The sequence below is a fragment of the Antrostomus carolinensis genome, unplaced genomic scaffold, assembly GCF_000700745.2.
Source record: "Antrostomus carolinensis isolate BGI_N321 unplaced genomic scaffold, ASM70074v2 scaffold8574, whole genome shotgun sequence".
Lineage (NCBI taxonomy): Eukaryota > Metazoa > Chordata > Aves > Caprimulgiformes > Caprimulgidae > Antrostomus > Antrostomus carolinensis.
The window spans coordinates 17862-42700 of NW_010310047.1; the positions used below are offsets into that span (position 1 = coordinate 17862).

Consider the following 24839-nt stretch of genomic DNA (forward strand, 5'->3'; position numbering starts at 1 on the left):
GGCAAAACCTGGCTGTTTCACCAGTGTAAAGCCTGTTCCCACCTCTCCCTTTCCACAAGGGATAAACATCAGACACTTTTAGGTTTCTTAGCTGGGATTTGGGACAACTGCTTTCTGATTTTGAATTTCATTTCAAGAGGAAGTCATCTTTACCCACTGATTGTCCTTACATTTTCCTCCATAAAGTAGAGGGAATAAATACTTTGTCTGGGATGCAGTGGGATCTGTTTTTTTTCTGGGAAAGAATGTACTTGTAGAGGTAGCAAATGAACATGCTACATTTTAAGAAGACTAACCTTCATTCATGCGCCGACACCTATTCTTGTAAAAGTTATTTGCCATATGAAAGCAGCTTGGAACTGAAGATGGTTTTTATCCTTGAAAAGTGAACTTTAGCATTACCAGATCACCTGAACTGAAAAAGAAGGACCATGGTGGATAGTGGCTGTCCCATGAAAGAGCTACACTAGATCTCAAATAAATAGCAACTCTATTTTAAAGTATCAAATATGAACAGTCAGAAGCATTTTCCACTTACTTAAGACAATTTTTTTTTGCTTGCCTGCCCTATAGACCCTCTGATGATTGCTGTTAGAATTTGTGTTTAATACTGAACTCTCCGTCTTCAAACATGACTGATGAACATGACTCTTCTGTATCCTCAAAGCTGCTTAGTGGACTTACAGAATATTATGCAAGACACACAAGTTTTTATTAAACCAAAAATATTTATTCAAGCTGTAAATGCTATGCAGTATTTAGTTATTGGATGGGTTTAATATAAACATCTACTGCATAATATTGGTTCCTTAGGAATCCTTGTTACTAATCTGAAACATTGCCCTGTTGCTGTACAGATCTCTTACAACAAAACTTGCATTTTAAAGACCTCAACAATCTGAGAACAAAGGAGGAAATACCAGTAGAGAAAGTTCTGCAGTACTGGAGCAAGGCTTATGGTGGTAATTTTCACCCTTGCTAATTATTACCCAAAAGTAGGCTGAGCTTCTCCTGCGCCCATTTTGAAGAGAGTTTGTGTAACAGCTATCACAAATTCTACGTTAAAACGAAAGGTTAGATGCAGATTTTTTTTCCATGGCTGGCTGAAAGTGTAAGTGATATGAACAACCGCTTCCTCAACAGTACAAGTGACAATTAAAAGAACTGACTTCTGCAACGGAACGCTCTGAAATTCGTGTCTGGCTACTGCTCCAGTGAAGTGTTCTCACCGGGGTATTCACACGGGGGTGAACTCACCGGGGTATTCACACGGGGCTGAACCCACAACAACGTACATTGTTTGAAAACAGCTTCTGTGTTCAAACAACATCCGGTGCAGCAAACACTGTAATGAGATGAGGCCCATCCAAATTTGTGTCCTTACCTTACAGCTCACTCGATCAGAAATACTGCTGGAGGTTTTACTGGCCTTACATTTAGTTACTGGTATTTTTGTTAGCTCACTCAAAGCCCGACGTCATGGGTTTGACAGTGAAGAGAGAAGGGAGAGTTAGTACAAGGCGGTTACGCCTGAAGATTAAGTCCCTTTCAGATGGAACAAGAGAAGGGGAGGCAGCCAGGTTAGCTGCCCGTGGGGGAACTCCACACACCACCTTCCAGTCCACCACCTTTTCACAAGTTGGCTGAGTGGTTCGGGTGGCTGAGTAGAGAATGCAGCAGAACACAGACAACGTGGTACAATAGGAAACATACAACTTTTCTTACATTACATTTATACAAATTTACAATTTTGCAAATTAAATGGCTCTATAATTAACGCAAGTGCTTTTTAAAAAATAAACATATACCAACTCAATGATATTTACACTTAGCAACCTGCTTCAGAAACAGCATGATTTTGCTATAAAGTGAAACTTCAGTGCACTGAAAGTGCAACTCAGCCTACAGAATTAACTCCTCTTCCCATGCAGAACCTCAGCATAACACCACCTAGCTTTAGACAGTCACAGTTCAACTTCTTCATTCATCGTAATGCAAAGACAACAAGAACTTGTCCACGTCCATTCCAAAAAATGCTGGAAAAGAATTTGGTAGCTTCTTTTTCTGTAGGAGAAGAGAACAGTTGTGTTAAATACAGATAACCAGGGGATAATGAAGAGGCTGTGAGTGTTCCTTTCCTTCTCTTTCTTCCATCCACCTCGCAGGCACAGCTGCACAAAGCTCACCCAGACATCAGACACCACAACCTTACACGTGCCCCCAGGGTACCCATGGCATGGTTATGGGACGGGAGTGCCTGAGCTCTCAGCTCAGCAGCAGCCCTCCCGCCTTCAGACAGGCACAGCCTTGCAGCTCTTGCCACATACGCAGTTCAAGTAACTGAGTGGTTTTCAGTTATAATATTTCAAGAGCATGCAAAACAATTTTCTATTTATTTTTAGTAATAGAAAGCCTAAGAATGCTGAAGTTATACTGTGTCTCCTTTTTGATTTACATACATCACCTTTACAGGTCTCACACCTTTGCTATTTGCCATTAAATCGAATCCTGAAGTCAAGGGCATGGTGCTGTAGACTACAGAGACTGGGAATGCACAAAATGTGGATTCCTAGTCCTGGTGGTAAACATAAGAATAACTTGAATTCTAGTAAGGCCTAGTTTGACTTTGGCCTAATTCCTACATTCCACATAGTAACTTAGATTCAAGTTAGAATTTAGAAACTCATTCATGTTTTAAGGGAAATAATGTGATTTTCACAGGTACGTGCAGGGAGCCAGTAGTTACTTGTGTGTATCTTAAAACTACGCTGATCTTAACAAAACTGTTAGTTCAGAGTAGGCTCAAGAGGCAAAGTTAATAAAACTGACAAATACAAATAAGATGATGGGGAGTTGGATCAGCACCTCTGAATCATCCCATTATTTATAATATATATACACACAGATGTCCAATATATATTTAGAATTTTAAAGTAAAAGTAAGTGCCTATACTTGCCTTTATTTTCTTCTTCTTTGAAGGTGTTGGAGAGCTTTGAAGGTCTTTCCTATTTGCAGAACGAGAATTTCTCTCACTCTCATTCAAGTCCTCAAGTTTCCTTTTCTTTACTGCGCTCCGCAAAGATCTGAACTGTTGAGTATTGTCCTTCAGGGGGGTTGCAGTGCTAGTCCGTGCAATAGCCGCCCGTGAGAGGATCATCAGCGTGTGAGCAGCCATACTGACACTATTTTCACTACCCGTTTCACTGGCCGGGCTGCAGGCAGGCAGGTCTGGCGTAGCGGGGGGAACCATTATCCTAGGGGTGGCGCTGTCCTCGTTGAAGCGCCGGCAGGTCGGTGTCCGTACGCTGTCTGTAGTGTCATCCGCATGCCTGTCCTCAACGCCGGACGGCGTACGGGGTACTGGCAGTTCTCCGTTTTCAACTGTTTTACTAGTCGGGCTGTGCCACTGGATGTCCTGCAGCATTTCCACACATTGTTTAGCGAAGGGACTGGACAGGCAGAGGCCTTGGTTGGGAACTTTCGCCGGTTCTCGCTTCGGTTCCTTTGAAGACAAAGGAACGGAGACGGCAGATTTGCCAGTCCCATTGGACAAGGACCCTTGCTTTTTGTTCAGCTCTTGCACCGAAGCAACTGTCTTCTCATTCCATAAGCTAACACTTTGCTGGCCGTTTGAGAGCTTGGCAGTGTCCTGGCTCTTCTGTTTTTCATCAGCGTCCCTTCGCAATTCATTTTCTTTATTTGCTGTCGTCTTGTGGAAGGGATCTAATGGAAGCCCTGCAGCTGCCACCTTCCGCTCGGGCTGTGGCTCCTTTGCAGATGTGCTTCTGTTGCTACTGACTTCTGGCTTACACAGAATTCTAGGCAATGTTTTATCTTTCTCTCTCTTTGCTACCTGGGCCTTAGCAGAGGATGATGCAGAGTCAACAGCAAATAAAGCATTTTCGTTTCTTTCTTTGTGGGATAAACTCTTAGTAGTCTGAATTTGGGTGTTTCCTCCTGGAGCAGGTAGGACATTATCAAAGCAAAGCACTCTCCTGTGACTTTCACTTTGTCTTGAATTTGAGCTTGTGCTTTCTACTGGTGCAACAGGTAAATTCTCCTCCGCTTTCCTTCCTAGTTCTGCAGTGATAAGCTTGTCTGAATTTCCAGTCCTGAAAATGCAATGAAAACACTTCAGCAACATAATTGTTCTTACTAGGCAAGTTCATTTCAGCTGGCTGGAAGTCCCCACCCACCCCTCGAAACACCTGTTTAAAGCTCCCTGCTTTCTCTAAATCTAAATATTTTATCAACACACAAAGACCAAGAGTAAAGGATGACAACTGCAGAAAGCTCAAAGGCCTAAAAGGATGAAAAAAAGGTATGAAACAGAGTCTGTCAAGAGAACAATTAGGTAGATCGGGGCTCTTCAGCCTAGAAAGAGAGATGACTCGAGGGGAAATGCAACAGAGCTCTGGGAAAAAGAAACCAACAAAAAGGAAACCATTTGCTGTATCTTCCAGCAGAAGAACTAGGGGCATCAAGTAAAAGTGGTATCAGGTGCAAAACAAAACAAGGAGGTTTGGACACTGCATGTAATTAAGCCTGGGACCTTTTTTTACCCTGGGCTATTTGTGGATGTTGGTAGCTTACTTGAGTTCAAAAAGAAACTGAGTGCATTCACAACAGCACAGTCCATCCCAGAATACTGGTTGTGGCTCTGGAAGTCCTTGAAACGGCTAGGAGGTTGCCAGAATATTCTGGGCAGTATCACCATCTTCATGCCTTTTACTCTCCCCCATGCATTTGCTGTAGGTGATGGGACACAGAGCCAGACGAAAAACTTTCAATGGGCCTCTGGACAAGAACATACTAACGCCCCAGGGCTTGGTCTCCACCTGACAACCAGCCACACTAGGGTGAAAAAAACACCACTGCACTGTAGTGATGTCCAAAGAAAAATGTGTCTGCTCTGTCAGCTCGTGCCACTGTTATATCTGTGCCCTCTTCCTGCCTTATCGCTGCATTTCCAGGAGAGGCTTCTGCATCTTCATCTATGCTAGCAAGATCCTCCTCATGCAGATAAGCCTTTAAGGTTTGTAAGAGGAAAAATCAAATTAACTTTGGGATGGTAAAGAGGGTTTGGGTGGCTGCAGTTTGTTCTTTTTCCGTGGAATTTGAGACGAGACAGGGTAGAGAGCAGAAATGAAAAATTACATCCCTTTACAGGGAACATTTTGCTCTCTTTGCTGTGCAAAACATACGTCTGAAGATCAATTAAAATTAACAGAAAGCTGGATTATCAAAGCGATATTATCCAAAATCTTGCTTCTGTGGCTTTTTAAAAATCACTAATTTTTGCATGCAGGTATACTGTATACCTTGGGTTTTTTTTTTTGTGTGTGTGTGGACTTTTTTGTTTTGTTTTTTTTTTTTAACAAGTTGAATTTATTCCTGTTTTCTTCCACTCTTCCAACATTTTAACTGAGTTCTGAACAGGCAGATTTTTTTTTTTAAGTATGTTTTATTTTTACAATAAAAGAATGTTTCACCTGTAATATTTAAACTGACCTCCTCCCATATTCTTTTGCTCATTCCAACATCCTTTTCTTTCTTATGTCCATTAATGATAAGGAGAGTTCCTACTGAAGCCTTGCTTTCTTTTCTCTCACTCACCCCACAGAAAACTAGTGCCTGTCCCAATCACTAATTAAGTTGTATTCATCAATATAAAGTTAGCATGCTGTTCTCTTCGCCATCTTTCCTCTGACTTTTTACTTTATAAATGACCAAAGAGTGTTCTCATCTGCAGAGCTGAAACAGATGCAGAACCCAATCTCACAAGCTCTACTGGATTTGGGCCAGGGAGTAGTAAAGGTAATGAGGCTGTCCTACAAAACCAGGGGTACCACTCAACTGAAAAGGAAAGGGGGGGGGGGGGGTTTAGTCATTAAAATCTCCTAGTAAATCTCCTAGTAAATATAACAGGCGATTTCTCCTACCTTAGACTCTGCTCAATTTTCATCTGACAAATGAGACAGGAGAAAATAAACACAAAGCCATACAAAATGAACCTGGGAACAGTGACAGCAAAATTCTAGCACAGGCTGCCCCAGTACCAGCACACATCTGTATCAATGCTCCTGGCAGATAGACAGGAGGACATAAAAGGGGCACTGCTTATGCCATTGTTAAAAAAGGCTGCTCTCCTCTCCACCAACACTGTACGAAGAAATTCATGGCAGGAAAAAGAAAGCAAGTTTGAATACCCAGCGCTACCAACCTTTGTGTTCGAGGGTTTGTATGGTTCAAAGGCTCAGCTACACCTGGTACCAGTTTTCCTGGAACAACAGATGAAGTATTAATCAAGTACAATGCTCCACGTAAATCATCTCACTGTTAGTACAATGACATTTCACTTGACAGGGAATCAATAAAGAAAAACCCAGCAACAAGACTCTTCATTTTTTTGGTAATTTTGAAGTTTACAGATTAATAGCTTAGCAAAGGTCACCAACTCAGCACAAACAAGCAGCTTGCTGTCTACACTGGGATAACAGGTAGGTCTGGCAAGACAAAACCAACTATGCTGGACTTAAAAATGCACAGTGGGGATTTCCACGTAGAAGGGAAATAACCACAGGGAACTCTCAGTTATCCATCAGCAAACCAGAATGCAGACTAACCATACAATCCTAGCTTTTTTCTTAATTTGCAACTTCATTCTGTTTCTATCTTCATGTGTTAGCCTACTCTTTTTAAAAAAGGTAGCTAGGCTGAAGCACAAGTTGTCCTTATAACTCAATTTCTTTCTTACTTTCAATTATTTTGCTTTACCCCCTCCCAACACTGAGAAATGAATGTAACTCCAGTCCTGTTTCAATTTACTATTTAGAGAAACAAGCTCTCAATGAAATGAATATACAAAACACACCTGAAATGGCAAAGACAAAACAGATAGCAGAGTGCATTTTTTGCAACACTTCTATTAAATATTTCCCTTAATAAATGTTTAGAATCACTGACTCTTCTAATAACTCCTTTGTTACCATGTGGCTTGGTTTCAATGGCAGCAGTAAACTGTACTTACAACCAACAAAATGAAAAATTATCAGAAATATAAAGAAAAGTAAACTTTTAAAACTGCATTACATCATTGAAACATTAAAATTTTGGAAATAAGCTTGATCCTAAATCTGGAATTATTTTATATGCTGAGAGTTCTTCTTTGTAAACTGCACAAGTACAGTTACCAACTGCAGATACAGGCCTCTCTCACAGCCATCCCAGCAGTGACCTGGCAGAGCAGCCCTGGAATTTATAAAACTTTATTCCTCAGAACTGACATGTCTTTAGAACTCCCACTTCTTTTCTGCTCTTCTCAAGAATGCAAGGCGGGTACCTGTGTTAGTCTTGTTTCTTGCTCCAGGGATCTTTTGTGATTTGGGAGGGATGGGAAGTTTTGGGACGCTTCTGTTGCACACTGGGTTAGCCACAGGCATATGGAGAACCTTGAAAGAATCAAAATATTCCATTACAATTTACCAAAAGATTCCTTACCATTTGAGCTTTAATTCTGAAAAGCTTTGTTTGTGATGTGCTACCTGGCGGGCAGGTGCTGAGAACGTATTTCCATTTTGTCCTACTACGGAGAGAGGTATCATTCCCACCATTCCTTGCAAAACAGGTTGCACTGGAGATGCAATTATAATGGCAGAACCTAAAAAATACCAAAGTGTTAAAATAGTACAGAAACTAAAAATACTTCAGTGAACAGAAAAGCTTCAAGACAGGATTTCTTAAAATTATTCAGGGTCAAACTTATGGCAAGAAAAGCTCTGGCTTTTTAGAAAAACTTCAGTGTCCTTACTACACATTACTACTAGAAAATATGGTAAGTACCAGTGTTCTCTTCAGTTTATATCCAATTCTTTAGTTAAAGTCTGTTCTCCTTTTTAAGGAATAGTTCAAAATTAAGCTTGAAGTATGACGAACCTAGGTTAAGGTTTGAACTTTGAATTAAAGTGATTTAAAAAAACCAGTAAAAGTAACATCAAATACCTTATTCTGCTGCTTAGTAAGAACTAAGCAGCAAACTATTATTTGCACCCTATTCTCCAAAATTAACATACTCAAAAGTCATAAGGAGACTATTTTTTTTCTTCCAGTGCACCCATAACACCTTCCCCTTACAAACACGTGGCAAGCTGGGAAAGCCTAGCTTTGTCTGCACACAGGTATCTAACGTACTCCTGGCTGGTAGGAGGTGTTAAATGTATAGTACACAAAGAAGCTAATTCATTAGTAGGTTTGAGATTAATTATTTTAAAAAACCCAACAAAACAACCAACCAAAAACGCACAGTAAGACTAATTTGTAATATTTAAGCCAAAGTTTCCTATTTAAACCATTGTTAAAACGGCTGTTTTAAAACAGTTATTCTCACAGGTTGTAAGAGCGTCCGGCTGCCACGCATCACACGTGCAGGAATTATAAAACAGGGAAACAACATATTACAGCATATTAATTAGAAAGTGGAAGAACAATCTCAAAAGTGAAAGAAAAATTTATTCCACTCAGTTCCTCAGATACAAGAGCAGTAGCAGGAAAAATATCAAATGCAGATTAATGGGCAAACTTCTGCTTCTCTCTCTATGAAAAAACATGACGATACCAGTTGCATAAAGAAATCCTGATGACAGAAAAGGTCGGCGCTCTTAAGATCTCACACGTACTGTTGCACTGGCCTCTGACCACAATGAAAAGACTACACACAGAAATTCAAGGATAAATGCAACAAGTTTTTAGTTTCGAAAATAAATCTCTATGTGTTGATTACAGCTGGTTTATAGTCAGGTTTAACATAAAAAGCACTTACATTTTTTTCTTGCTGCAGCAATAAAAATGCTTCTACCAGGCGAGATTTTATTTTATGGAAAGAAATAATGGAATGCTTTCATTTTTGTCTAAACGTATTTCTAGTGTAGGACAGGTTTTTTGAATATGAAACAAAACAAAACACAGAAGTAGTTTTGGAAGGACTATCTACATTTAAACAGTTATCTAAACTAAATATGGATACTTATAACACATAGCATTCTATTTATAACGGTAATTTTATTAAAACAAACACAAAAACCCTGTTTTACTTAACCAAAACAATGGGCTCTCCTAGTGTAAGCCAAAATATGCTTCCTAAATTTATCACTGATAAAATTATCTAATTTAAGCTTCTGAAATATGAAAATACGTTTTCCAAAACAGCCTGGTCAATGGCTCCTTGTAGTTTTTACTCCATTTTTAGTAGCAACTGGTATACTTCAAAAGCGTGTAACTCCTGGCTAGTTTCAAGGGACAGACAGACCAGTGTTTAAAAATTGTTTACTTTTAATGCACTTTCAGAAAAAGAATAAAAATGCTATATAAACACACTTTCCATTATTTTCTAGTAACAAGATTACCTTGTGGGAAGTTTGGGGAGACAGTCTGGTTTGGTGCAAATGTACTGCTGGATCTCGGAGGCGTCCGTAACTGTTGCACAACTGGAGCCTGGGCAGCAAGTGGCATAGAACTGCCAGGCAGCACAACTACATTTGATGGTGTCACAGCTGTGCCCAAGGTGCCCGGATCAGTCACACAGGTGGCTATATAAAGGTTGTTTGAATTCCCAAAAGCTGTGCTTGTTGCTGGCATCAACTGTATAAATCCCCCTTCCTTGGAAAGGTTAGTTGTACCTGCAACTGAAAACACAGCGCCGTCTTCATTCTGAGTGTTAACGGCAGTGACCACAGGATCCTTCGGTCGAAGCACAAGGAGATTCTGCTCTGCCAAAGCTGAATCCACATTTTTTTCTGTGTCTTCTGAAGTCAGACATTTGGACAGGCCTGCAGTTTTGGTTGGGGATTTGGCTGGAGAAGACAATATTATAGTTGGCAAATTTTCTCCTGTGATGCTGGAAACAGCATTATTTAACTCCGTGTCCGATGAAATAAATGGATCATCGCTGATGATAATCTTGAGGGACATTATATTAGAAGGATCAACATCCATCGGTTGACTACTCGAAGATACACCGCTGATACTTTTGGCCTCAGTACCTGACTCTTCTGTTGAGGATGCAGTTTCTGGGAGAGGAGAGTGGCATATTTCAGATGTAGTAAGATTATTTTCAGTGGATACTACAGAAATTTCTGTACATGCACCGCCACCAGAAGAGAAATAAACATTATCAGCATCTACTTTTGTAGAAGATGAAGGTTCTTGCATTTCCCCTTGTGTTCCATCTGAGTTTGTCAGTCCTGAAGCAAGGTTAAAATCTTTCTTACAAGGCTTATCAACTGTATGCTGATCATTCAAATAAGTTTTGTTAGAAGTATCAACAACTTCAAGCTGCAACTCTGTTTTGTCAAGATCCAGAATCTTCACTGCAGATCTTGCAGCACAGTCTGATTGTGTACTCTGTTCCTGAAGGTTAGAGTGGTGGCTAGAGTTCTCCTGCAAAATACCAGGTAAGGCAGCTGTATCATTTGTCACAGCCTGTTCTTTTCCTGTGTCTGCTGATGGGCTAGCAACTGATGAACCGTTTTTTCCCAGCAGCAGACTCTGTCCAGGGCTCCCATCAGGAGGGCTTGCAGTAAGTGTTTTTTCAGATTGTGATGTATCTGGTGATAAGTGACATTTACTTCCAGGATGTGTTTTGTTTTCACTGGCTGTAGTACCTTCTGCCAATGAAATCAAAGAAATTTGTGGACTACCAGAATTAACATATTCTAAATTAGGACTACTTTGAGCACTATGACTTAGTGGGCCTTTTTCAATTTCCACAGCTCTTTCACTCTCAGATACCAACGCAGACAACTCTTTTTTGTCATAAGAATCTCCACAGCGTTCATTACATTCACCATCAGAACTCTGTCTCTTGTCAGGTTCCGTCAAATCAGGCACGGATTCAAAAGCGATTTCAAGCTCTCCAGTATGTTCAGGGGTAACGTTTTTAAGTACTTCAGTCTCCTTCCTTGGTCTACAATTTCCATGCAGCTGTTCACTGGTTGTATTTTTCTTAGCCATATCAACATCATTAACGCTGGTCTTCAAGGCACATGATGCTTCTGCTATCTGAAAACCTTTACAGGACAGTGATTCTCTAGAATTATCACCTGTAAAACGGAGAATAAATTAGTTCCATAATTATTAGAACAGATGATCCTTTTACAACATTTTAGAAGCAACTTATCAGTTCAATGGAAAACTGCTTCACACAAAACTAAGTGGGAATAATGCTACTCATATGTACTTTCAGGCTGAGTGCAAAGTATATGAAACATATGGTTACATACATTAGCCAACCTGGCAAATCAGTCTGTACATAAATACTAAGTGTACACATAATAAGCAAACAGTTCATGTCACCAAACCAAATTTCCAGAAGCACAAAAAGTATTTCAGGACAAAGACCTCTTGGCTCTATTTCTCATATACTTTCACTAAATATCTGCTACTGATGGACTATTGTTAAGAACAGACTAAACACACCTTTTATCCAGAGTAAATCTTTTTGTATATATTAATTAACCAATACATTACAGAATAGAGAGAAAAGATTGATATGGTTAGATGTAAAATATTATCTTTGTGTGTTCCACGATGAATACTGCAAAGTATCTCTGCTTTGAATGAGAAAACAGATTTACAGATTTTCAGGTTTCATTTAGGAACTTACCAAATAAAACTTCTAAGTACATTGATGAACTACTCTTAAATTTAACAGACTGAAACTTTCTAACAGACTAGGTATATCCATATGTTCAAGCAATGTAAATGTCAGATTGGATATTACCATTGAAAACAGAAATATTTTGAAATGTACAAGTTGTCTGAAAATATTTTCATAATGAAAAGTAAACAGACTAGAAGAGATCTTAAAGAAAAATATAAAACCAAAACCACCTACATCTACCAGTTTCTTCTGTTCCTAAAGAACTTTCAAGTGTTTCCAGGTTACTCTCCTCCACCAGGATCGCATTTTCTACTCCACTCTGACCAGAAATACCAGCAGGTAAGTTCTTGTTTACCTTGCTCTTTCCTATTTTCAAAATAAAGCATGAAGAATGATTAAATATGTAATTTTACACACAAATGTGATTATTACATCTTAAATAAAGCATGGAGATTTCAAATTCAAGAAATGGCATGCTAAAATCAAAGAGCCATTTGTTTATATTCATTACAAATCCAGAAATAGTGTTAAAGCATCATTATATTTTATGTGAGGATATCCCTGAAAAAAATAGAAAAAAATTACAACAGCATAGAAAAACAAATATGTACTATCGTCCTTCAGACGAGAAGAGTCTAAAATAACAGGAGTAAAATAATCACTGAGCCAGCACAAAACCAGAATTTCAGCCACAAGAAAATGCTGTATATGTAGCATTTATAGTCATGTATAGATATATGTAAAAAAACAATTCTGAATTGAGGGACACAGATGCTGTACAGCCCATTTCTCCTGCAAAAGAGGCCTGCTGAGTAACTTCTGCTTCTTCAAGGAATACTTAGGAAAATTCATCATTCATGATGCTTTATAGTAATGGTACAGAGTTTAATATACCCTACCATAATCAAACAAGTCAAAGAGTGCCTGAAAAGCTGGATCTGATTCTGTCTGTTCTAGAATGTCCTGTATGGCCTCTTCTGACATATGAATTTCACCCTGAGAAAAGACAAGATATACAGAACTGTTAGACAGTTACTTTCATAGCTTAGAAGAAAAACAGACAAGAATTGTTTTCAGATTGGTTTTAGTTCTATTATTTCTGCTCAGCACAGAAACATAAAAGACTAACGCTGGAAACACACTGACACAAATGTTTAAAAATATTATTGATTGAAGTTTAAGAAATAAAGTCCCCCAAAACTGAACATCTGTGTCAGACATTACACCCTGCACATGCATATTGGAATATTCTGCACACAATGACCAGCAGTGTTTAAGAAAGGATAAATCTTGGGCTACACTGGAAGCTTATGCAGATGGTACAAACGCTGTGAGCCTGCACTAGCCAACCACTGGTAAAAAAAAATAAATCCCCAAATCAACCCTGGAAGACAATGCTAAGCAAAGGTTCATTTACCCACTACATGTTCTGTAATATAACTTCCAATTGCTTTTCTGTGGAAGGCACAGCTACATAGGACACTGCTCTAAGGTTCCTGTTTCAAGCTGACTGGTTTGGTAGCAGCCCAGGAAGAAAATGAATGGGACACCCCGTACACATTCAAGCGCTCAAAGACAAAGTTTCCCTGACTTCCTTGAGATCCTCTAAGCGCTCTACAACTTTTGATATGGTGGTTGTAAGGCTGGATATCCCATGTGTTAAGCTTGATTATTTTGCCTTAGCTACTCTAACTAAACTAAGAAGCTGCTTTGATTTTCTTCTGCTTTGATTTGCCCCCTCCCTGGAAGCGTTTAAGGCCAGGCTGGATGAGGCCTTGAGCAACCTGATCTAGTGGAAGGTGTCCCTGCTGATGGCAGGGGGGTTGGAACTGGATGATTTTTAAGGTCCCTTCCAACCCAAACCATTCTATGATTCTATAATTATGCTCAGAAAAATGGAATACAGCTTTTCAGCTCCATATTTTGATAAAAATTGACCTAAAAATCGCCAAGCGACAGAATAATAGCTTTTAAAAACCAGACACCTCTCCATCGTAAGCAGGCAACTACCTCTACTCTCCTCCCTTTTCATAAGGGCCATGAAGATTCTAATTTCCTCATTAAGAGCCCTTTATAACTCTGTGATTGCCAGCTTGAGGGCTGTGAGAGAATGAAGGGAGAACACTAGAAGTCGTAGTTTGTAGAAGTAGAAAGTTCATTTCCTCCAAAAGCAAGAAAATACTATATTTGAAGAAAAAGACTTCTTATTTAGGCTCCAAAGACAATTTCTCTTGCTATAGTAGACAATCCATGTTTATCTTACAGCAAATCAGAAAATCAGATCAGACCAAGTTTGGAAACCACAAGATATTTTAAATTCCTTTTTCTTTTACAAGGCTATTGATCAGATCCCCAGTCAGAAGCTGGTACTCAATTATTGGTACCAAAGATCCAGGGATCTGGATCCAGGGATCTGTAGGCAGCTGGTGACTGCAGGACAGTGTACTTCGATCTCAGTCTGTGGGTAATGTTAACAGCTAACCACTGCCAGAAGCTACTCCCTTGGCTTTTGACCCTGCTGCATGCTTATGTTGCCTTGTACAGGCACTGGGAACAAATTCAGAGTGCTTAACTGGCTCAAAATTAACCCCAGCAAAATACTAGTATGCTGTCAGTTCAGCTCCCTGAGCCTGCCCACCACCACACAACAAGATAAGAGCTAATGCCTATGCAAGTTGTGGAACTGCCCATGGCAGAAACTGGCCATTACACAGGCTTAGCTGTATTGTAAAACAAACAAAAAATAAAGAAGAGAAAGAGGAGAGCAATCTCAGATACCAGACAGTAGAAGGAGGTTCACCATCGTTCCCATAACCAACCATTCTCATGTGCCTGGTCTTCAAAAAATGTAAACAGGGCAACCCACACCTACCTGAAGGCCAAGGATTTCATCAATTGAAGTCTCCTGTTCCGTGGGACCACTGTCTGTCTGTTTAGGAGCCTGAGCAACATTGCCATCACTGGAACACATTAGGCATTAGTTCAGAACTCAAAAATAAATCAAATAAGAATATGTATGAAGTTTATAGTTTCCTTTTATTACCTGCTCAGGATCTTGTTAATGTTCTCAGCAAGCTTCTCCTGAAGAGATTTGTTGCTCAAGATTTTTTCTCTGGCATTTTCAATAACCAGTTGCTGGAAAACAGTTTTAAACTGGTCAAGTTTCTATCACTGGGCATGAATTTCCACCTTAATGCTTAAAAAACCCCAATTAAACAGAGAGAACACTGTGACAGTGAGACAGCTAATCTCTGACTGCACGACATTGCTACGAGAATCATCCTAAAACATTCCTGTACTTTTGCTCTCCTAAAGTACAGCAAGGCTTATTGTGCTTTCTAGTTTCCATTCTCTAAAAAAGTACTTTATTCTGACAGCTTACAGGTTCCTTAGCAAAGCAAATAAATCAAGGAAAAAACCCTCTACATAGCCAAGTCATCCTCACTAGTTAAATTCACAGAAGAGCTACTTCAAATACAAAACAATAAATTTATCTTTTAAAGTTAACTTCTATAATACCAAAGACAAACAACATGTAAAAGACTACTACTCCTTAGTCTGAATTTATGTCTTGAATGCAAATGCCTTCCACAAGTATATACTCACTGGGAAGTTACCATCTATGAGTTCTTCAAGTGGCTCACTTTCTTTTTCTATTAATACTTCATCAGGGTCTTGAGAACTTATGGTCACTGAAAGAGGTCCAGATGTTGCAATACTTTTCCTCTTCTGAGATTCACTGAAACATTCCAGGAAATTTATGATGTATTTTGTGAAAACATAGCAAACAATAGACCTAATGGCCAGTGAATTAGGTGTTTCTCTTTCTTCTTAGCAAACAAAAGATTTTAATCAACAGAAAATTAATTACATACTGGAAAAGCAATAAAAGCTGACACGTTTCGTTATGTCGTATGCATATATTGTGTCTGACTTCATACAGGTTACAAGGAAATCCACAGACCGCGGGTAAACAGCACAATGGCAAATTGAATTCCATGCCCACTATTCAGTATTTCCCCCCCCATCCACTAGAAGTTACTTTAACTGGTATTACAGGTTAATTAACTAATTAACTGCCATTCAAGAAAAAGATCTGGGCTTTACCACTGAAAATAAAGATCTCTCAAGGAACAGCTGCTGTCAAAGAAACAAACCAATGTTAGGCTGCATATGAATTTTAGATGATGAATAGGAAATGTACTGCTTTTACATGAAATCACGGTGATTTCCTTGATAAGGATATTTTGTAAGGAATACTCAGGCTCCAAGATTATTTGCATATGTCTAACATTGAAATAACATAAAAACTGGCCATATGCAATAAAGAAGCACAAGTAGCCTCCTATCCATCTAATGTGAAGTTGTTGGACATTCCTTTCCTTTGTGCAACATCACACACTGGCCACTCTCAGTAGATCTAAAGTGTGAAACACTCCACCACCTAAGAAAATTTACACTAGAGGTTAGAACACTGCGTAATCTCTGAACAATTTTAAAAAAACAAACAAACAAAAAACCCCCAAACCCCCATGTTTACCTTTTTCGTCTTCCTGGAGAAAGCAAGTTTGAATGAAGCTTTCGTTCTTGTGATGCTGGAACTTGTATGTGTATGAAATCTCCTGCTTTATAAAGGAAAAAAAGAGGTCATAATGCCAGTACCTTTTCCAGCGACATTGTTAAAGCACTACAGAAATCCACACACTACTTATTATGTTCCAATCAGTTCCTGGGAATTCATACAAAATAATTTGGGATTGCCATGACAATGAGAACCATTTATTTTTAAATGTATCCTAAGAAAAACATCCACTTGATGTGGATCACCCTTATCTGCTAAAACAAGTGACTTGGGTGAGGGTGAGAACACAGGGTAGAATAATGACAAATTAATGCACTTCTGAGCTTTGAACTCGCATTAGGAAGCAAGTAGGCAAGAGCTATTTATTTAAATCACCTGAAGCAGTTTGGAGAGCTAGGGGAATAAAGCCATTTATTTTCCACTTTTTTGGTGGAAAAATCCACAGATTTTTCACAGAAAAAATGTTTAAAAAAGTGTGCAACTTACTGGTGATCTTGTTTTCTTGGGATTGTGACGGGTGCACAAACAATGTATTCACTCTTGTCTGTGACATGCTTTGACTCATTGCTGGCCTATGAATAACTTGAGGAGGTGCAATGGAAGAGGAATTCTGTGGCCCTGACTGATGGGCTACTGACAACAATCCTGAGTTTGCAGGAGCTGATTGCTGAAGCATTCTCTGTCTTTTCATTTCTACAATTCCACTTCTTGTACGTGCTGGAGATAATAAAGACAAGATGAAAATATACATATGATAAAGGAATTTAAATAGGTTGCTGATTTTCCAAGACCTAATTAAGATGCTCCATTGAAACTGTTTTGTGCATCAATAATTAACTAATGAAATTCAAAAAGTAAGCAACATCCATCTTTCTCTTATGTGTGACAGGTTTGAGCCAAAATAATTCACGTACAGCCACCTTACACAGCCATTGTCGCCATGCTTGTATCACTGCTTAAATATTTACAGGCACAAATCATACAAAAATTATATTTCATTACATAATATACCACTCATATAATTGACCTTTAACTGAAACAGCTAAACCGATGTAAGTTTGCATTTTATTTATCAGACTAAAGAGAACAAATTTAAACAGAACACCACCTAATCCAGTGAATCTCGGATCCAAGAACAATCACTACCTGAATTTCACATTCTCTTTTATCACAGAGGTTACTCAGTAGAAGTACTAAAGGGAGAAAAAATTATTTTTAAGTGAAATAACTTTTTTGAGAGTTCATTTGGCAGTTTTTGTAATGAAAAAAACAATTATGGATAGAACAAGTACCTTTTAATATTTTGCTTGGATGTATGTTTGTATGCGTTAAAAAAAACATGTTTCAAGATTGTAATACGTTTTATACTCTCTTTCTACGGAAATGAAACTGCATCCTAACTAATTAGTTATGCTTTCAGTTCCTCTATGAACCGCAAATTAAGTCAACAGCATTTTTTAAACCTTTTAACCATGTAAACTTCTAAAAAGTTTTCAGCAGAGAAAATATGCTATATAGAGAATGCTAAAAAATGCTATCTGGAGAATTAAGTGCTATGTAGAGAATTAAAATGCTATCTAGAGAATTTAAGCCCCTTGCAAAAAGCTCAGCTTTTCTTATTTTCCTTTCTTGACCATTACAATAATCCATAGACTGAACTGAAGACAACAGACACGCTGAAAAAAACCACTGGAGAACATATTTGACAATATTTTAAGAGTAAGGATGCGTTACTGATTGATCCAGCATTCCCAAATTTTTTGCCAAAACAGATAACTTGAACATAGACCCCATTGATCCCACAAAATTGGCTCAGTTACTTACTCCTTTGATTAGCAGAAAATCCTGTGGAATTCTGCATGCTCCTAAAAAATAAAGCAGGTGACATGAATAAAAGGAGCACAATGGAAACGCTCAGCTACACAGTGCGACAGTATCTATCATATGGTTAATGTCAGTCTGGTCCCAACCACACATTACTTCAGAAAGCTTTAATCAACTGATAGTTATTTGTATTCTTTCAAACAATGGTCACAGATCCTTCAAATGAAGTTTACTGTTATATTTTTGATCAACTAACCACAATGGTATCAGATTCTAAATGAGTCATAGTATATTGTTTTATTATAGGAAGGCCACATGCTCACACGAATGCCCTCTTCATCTGCTAGTCCTGCCTTAAAATCTTGAAATGTCCACTCAACTATCAACTCTCACATACTTATCTTTTTCACAGTCTCTCAGAGGCAACAGAAAGCAAAACCACTCTCATACAATGACAAGGAGACTTGATCAACATAGGCACTCACTTGTAGAGGGAAATTTTACTTTCTTGATTTCAAAACTATATTACCTGATCTGTGAAAGTGTATAGTCTAATTTTTTCCATAGAGATGACATCATTGCTGGAACTTCATTTGTTGTTTCTAAAATAAACCATTAAAAAAAAAAATTAGATGCCTAAACCAGAGGCATGTTGAGGAAAAAGTAAAATCACAAGCAAAATAATTATTGTTTCAGACATCATCTAACTTTAGGAGTCTAGTCACCATCTTTATATTCTATTAATTAGAGAGCCCTAACTCCTAATTTAAGAACTCTGATATGAACACACACTCCTCATGGATACAGTTCTCAAGTTTTAGAAGCCTAAATGAAACTGAGGCAAAGACATTCATGATGATAATTCTCAAAGGAATCTGCACATGGTGTTGACTCCTGGGCAAACAGACACTAACCTAACCTAACTCACTTCTAGGGGCATGGTATTAAAATTCCCAAGTTGCTTGCACACTTTTGAAAATTGTAGCCTGCCAGACAAGACTTTAAAAGCAGTGTTTTATTTTAAAATGTCACCTGAACAGGTAAAAACACTTGGTATTTTTGAATCACAGAACATTAAAGTATCAATGGGAAGATGTAAGCAGATGAATTTATTAAGTGTTTCAAAGTGCCAAGTACAAAGTATTTTGAAGAAAGTATGTTTGTCTCTAAGTCACCAAACCTAGTGTGAAAGGAAAAAAAACCATTCAGGAATGTTCCAAACTTGGTATGTCTTAAATTGCAAGTCTTGGAACCACTAAAATCTGATGATACAACATGTATCAAACAATTGTGAGACTTGGCAACATTCAGAAGCTCAATAACTGCTTTTAAAAACAGGAAATGCTCTTACTCTATCTCCAATATTCAGACAAAATATTGTCATTCTGAAATTATTTTAATTAGTTTTAAAAACAAGACAAGAAACATTTCACATCATAGGACTCTTCCTGGATATTTCATAGCATCATAGAATATCTCAAGTGGGAAGGGATCCATAAGGTCCAACCCCCTGCTCCTCGCAGGACTACCTAAAACCAAACCACATGACTAAAAGCTTGTCCAGACGCTCCTTGAACTCTGACAGGCTTGGTGCCATGACGCCTCTCCTGGGGAGCCTGTTCCAGTGACCGATCACCCTCTCAGGGAAGAGCCTTTTCTTACAAGATGCTGAGTTGCACCAACAAGGGCAGAGATAAAGATGTCATTATCCCACTCTACTCAGCACTTGTCAGGCCACATCTGGAAAACTGTGTTCAGTTTTGGTCCCTGCTATACAAAAAAAGATGTGGACAGGATGGAAAGGGTCCAGAGAAAGGCCACAAAGATGACCAACGGACTGGGAAGCCTGCCATGTGAGGAAAGGCTGAGAGAATTGGGTTTGTCCAGCCTTGAGAAAAGAAGGCTTAGGGGAGACCTCATGACCATGTTCCAGTACTTAGAGGGTGGCTACAAAGAAAGTGGAGGCTCCCTTTTTATAAGGAGTCACATGGAAAAAACAAGGGGTAATGGGTACAAGTTTCTCCTGGGGAGATTGTGATTGGGCAATTTTTCACAATGAGAACAATCAGCCATCGGAATAATCTCCCCAGGGAAGTGGTGGATTCCCCAACACTGGACACTTTTAAGATTCAGCTGGACAGGGTGCTGGGCCATCTTGTGTGGACTGTGCTTTTTCCAAAAAAGGTTGGACCAGATGATCCTTGAGGTCCCTTCAACCTGGTATTCTATGACTCTAACGTCCAATCTGAACTTCCCCTGACACAGTTTCATTCCATTTACTCGTGTCCTATCGCTGGTCACCAGAGAGAAGAGATGAGCACCTCCCCTTCCTATTTACAGTATAAACAGGCAACAATATAACTTTACAAGCATAAGCCCCTACGTTTTGTGGATTTTATGATATTTTTGTGCTTTATTACATTAGAAGTTATGCTCAGATTTGAAGCGAAAATATATGCTGGCAAATCCAAACTAAGATAATCAATTAATTCTGTTCACAAGATGCAGATCTAATTGGCTGTTGTCTGCATAATATTGATACCTTCAACTTCTAGCATAGATGGGGGATTGCTCTAAGTCCATATACAGGCAGAGATATTACCTCTTCCTCAAAGAGTTCACAACAGATAAGAAAAATAAAATAAAATCTCATTCTGAAGGCTTACCTTTTGTTTTCATGGCTACGTACTCATTAAGAATAGTTGTCAAGTTTTTTCCACACAGGGACTGGGAAAAAAAAATACTGATCTTAGAATCTTCACTAACAACTTACACTTCATCTGCTGTATCACATTATATTTAAGCAGGTCTTTAGAAGGCTACACCATGCTGACCCTCCACACAAGGAACTGTACTTTATGCTGCTAGTGCCCAGCTCTCTCAAACTAGGTAGAGAGCAATCCGTGGAACAAGATGCCATTATGAACACAAAATCTGAAGTGCTTAATCTCATTGCACAACAGTGGCATAGCAGTTACAGCTGCATGACCTCCACTCAGGCTCTCAGTTCCCTAACCCCAAAGTACAGATGACTAAACAACTGTAAATGAAATAAGTTCAATTGTCTGTTTGAATAGGTGCATCAAGACCTTGGATCTCAGAAAAGATTTCCACAAATTTTGAATACTGTGGACAAAATCCCAGACCATATAACTAACTGATATATTAGAAGAATGAAACGGAAAACAGGAAGATGCACATATAAACATTAAAAAATTGATATACAGCAATATCTAAACCCTGTAATCTGCATGCTGCATTAAAAATTCCATTTTGTATATGTTAAAAACGCAAAGTATCTAATTACCCTCTAGCTATATGCACATATGTAGCTATACACTGTATTTATGCACACCTGAAGTTCCACATTTCACCTGGGACAAAGCAGATGATACTGATCAAAGGGGAAGCTGAACCGAAATACAGTTTTTGTCAACAAAATTAGGTAGCCTTAGAAAAAGCTGAGGTAGTTTACCTAAATATTTAATATGCACTTGAAATGGAACATTACTGGCTGCTGTGTCTAGGATAGGAAAGCCATCACCAATAAATTACAAGAGCAGCCCTGAAATCAATAAAGCCCTTGTGACACCCTTCCATAAATCAACGTTAAAGCTATAAAGCAGACTAAACTTAACATGCTGAAACCAATTTGCATACTTTGCGCCTAAATGCTTCTTAGTAAGATTCAGTACCAGAAACTGAGTAACTGCTAATAGGACAGGATGCCAAAAAACCCCCCAAACCAGGGGTGACCATCTAACTAAACATTTTAAGCAACATTTGAGAAGTAACTGTTACACTGAGAAATCTCTATTTTATTTTCCAGGGATGCAAGACAAGTTAACCTTCTGCTTTGCAAATACAAACTCACCAGCAAGCAGGCTGGAATAAACCCATCCTCCGTACAGTGCTCTGCATATTCCTTCAAATCTGAGCTTTCCAAAATAAATTCACGGCAGGTAGCTAGAAGTTTTTCCTGTTGTAAATACCCTGCAACAAATTAGATGGAAAATTTTGCTATTTCATTCCTTACTTCTGCTCAATAGATATCAAAGCATTAACATAAGCAGCTGCATACAGTGTTGAAATAATCCGGCAAAGATTTGTTTGTTAGACAAGGAAAGTGATGGTATTCTGAAAGAACATCTCTCTTGCATAATATTTCTTTAACAGTTAAAACCAGAAAAAGTACAAAATATTATTGATATTACACAGTATTTACAAACTATTCGAGGCTGGAAGTGAGGCAATATACACAATTTCTGATTGATCTTTAGCCCAGACAGTACAGACAAGAAAATAAAAGTTCTTGGCTCAGGAGGCCAAGAAACTAACTCTCCATGGGCTGAACAACCCAGTTTGACAATTAAATGGAATTCTCCAATACTTTGTTAATAAAATGCATTGCTATGTAACAATAACTCTCCACGCATCCTCCTGTTTCAAAACAGGTAAAACCTGTGCAGCTGCTAAAATGGTGTATATGATTTATTTTAAAAATTGGCATTGTACAACAATTAGTAATAGAAAAATGATCCCCCCTCCCCACTTACTGTAATTCTCATTTCTCATAGATGTACTAGCTGCAACTTGTGCCCTGTACACACCCCAAGACTCAGTAGTAACCTTAACAGGAAATATACTGAAAAAGTTTACTTTTCCAAAATTCCATTCCAGCAAATATGCTCTGCTTTAATCAAGCTTTGTAAGCCCTGCTTTAATCTTCAAATACTGTAAACATTAAAAAATAGAAACAGACCAATCTGAATGAAGGATTCTAGAACAAAGAACCACAAAAGAAAATGTGCCTTCTTTCTTGCTCGTAGCAGAACTGAACATGCAATGTTTTGAAGAAAGGATAAGTTATGTGCCACGTATACAATGCAAAATATATATACATTAGCATATCTACTTCAGTGGACCCCCAAAGTAGTCCACCTCAGTTCAGGAATGCCTATAGAAAAATACAGCCTTTAAGTCTGCATGAAGAAAAACATATTTCAGCAGATTCGAGTATAGCTGGAAAAGCAGACAATATTTCATGCACATAAGCCCTTGTTCAGATCTTCAACAAATAAGCAAACTCAAAAGTTAAACACAGCCTGGGAATAACCACTGTGAGTTTAATCACAATGTATGAGCTGGGCTACCTGACAGAAAACATCAGTGGTACTTGTGGAAAGGGAATGGCTGTCTTATTTAATTTTTCAAATATATTTTGCTAGAAACTCTCAAGCCAAAAATCGCTGGAAGCGGAAAGTGTATTTTGGGGAAACACAATTATATGCCAGTCTTATTCCCATCCCCTGTTGGCCAGGATGGGAGATGAGGTGAAGCTTTGCTCTGTGCTGGTACAGCTGCTCTTGCAATCAAACTCATCTGGACATTTACGTAAGAAGTTGCAATTTTTCTTTCCTGAACCTACTACTACAGTACTGCAAGGGATGGCCGGACACTCACATACAGGCACATGTGGCACGTGCACCCATTTCCTGCACAATAAGGCATTCCAAAGTTTAAAAAATGCCTGAATTAAGATAATCTGTGCAACTGAACTGAACCACTTGTGCACACACTGTATAGCAACATAACAGTACACAATCTTTAACGTCGCCAAAATCAAATTAAAGGTACAAAAAGCACAGTATCTTCTGAACTAGGGATGATTCAATATTTTGCTCTGTGTTAAGAAATATAAAAACACAGGTCTAACTCATAGTACGTCGTTACTCTTAAATTAGAAAAAAGATTAATTTTCTTATGTATTTTTCTATGGGTGAGCTCATCTTATCATTTTCGTATTGTTTCTTAAATCAATATTCATTCATCAACTTTCAGAGCATCAGACTTACCTAGAGAGGGAGGAAACAAAAAAGATGGAATAAGAGCTGCACTGGGAAGCCTGTTTATCCACCCAAATTCAGAGATGCCTCATGCAAGAGGAATCCCTATTAGAGGACAGAAATAGCTACAAGGAATATCCTGTTCTACAACCTTAGGCTGCTAAGAAGTTTTCTAGACATGATGCATGCCCTGTGCCACAAGAGATACAAGATAGGACAGATCATCCTCAGTACACACAATGGTGCCAAGATTGAACACTACATCTGCAAATCTCTAGTAAGCCCACAAGATAAGCTTTCTACCCAGAAACTTGTAATTTAATCATTTTTTTAGAGAAAAGCACAGTGAGAGATCTCCCTTGCATGACTTTAAATCTTCTTTTACAATCCATGGAATTCCTAAAAATTCTCTATTACTTCACAATAATAAAAACATTGCCTCTCTTACTATCCTTGTTTCTTAAGACAGTAGCAAGAAACATTTCAGGTAGTACTTAAGCCAGAGGAACACTGAAGAAAAGATTCAGCCTTAATGGTTTTGGATTCAAAAAAATTGTGAATAACTGAAAACCCAACCTCACAACACAAGCTGCCAGGAAATCCTGGTAACCTCTGCCAACAGGTGCTTACGTCTGGGATTTAACCCATGTGGGTCATGTTTTTTATTACCATCCATTTGTTCTTTGGCAGTAGCCAACTAATCCAAAACAGAGAGTCATCAAATAAACCTGACTGACTGCTGTCGATGTCCCGACCACACTGACTCTGCTGCCCAGAGACACCGAGCAAACCCGAACTCTCAACGCAGCCTCCCAGGTGACAGAAACAGGGAGGGGAACAACCCGGCCGAACCTGAGCCCAGCCTCCTCTGGCACCGGGGATCACCCTCGTGTTCCTCCTGTGGTCAGACACCCCATTAAACCCCACTCA

General features: G+C 38.7%; 1 protein-coding gene across 1 annotated transcript; it reads right to left on the minus strand.

Moving 5' to 3' along the window:
• Positions 1 to 1776: 1776 nt before the first annotated feature.
• Positions 1777 to 22056, minus strand: NPAT (nuclear protein, coactivator of histone transcription; the record flags this gene model as incomplete). Its single annotated transcript, XM_029084568.1, has 17 exons — positions 1777 to 2064; positions 2958 to 4113; positions 6225 to 6282; positions 7344 to 7452; positions 7546 to 7661; positions 9403 to 11097; positions 11898 to 12023; positions 12557 to 12653; positions 14530 to 14617; positions 14701 to 14792; positions 15264 to 15396; positions 16198 to 16282; positions 16726 to 16956; positions 18064 to 18104; positions 18593 to 18665; positions 20730 to 20790; positions 21938 to 22056. Coding segments are annotated over 17 exons (4364 nt in total), but the record flags the coding sequence as incomplete, so codon positions are not given.
• Positions 22057 to 24839: the final 2783 nt, after the last annotated feature.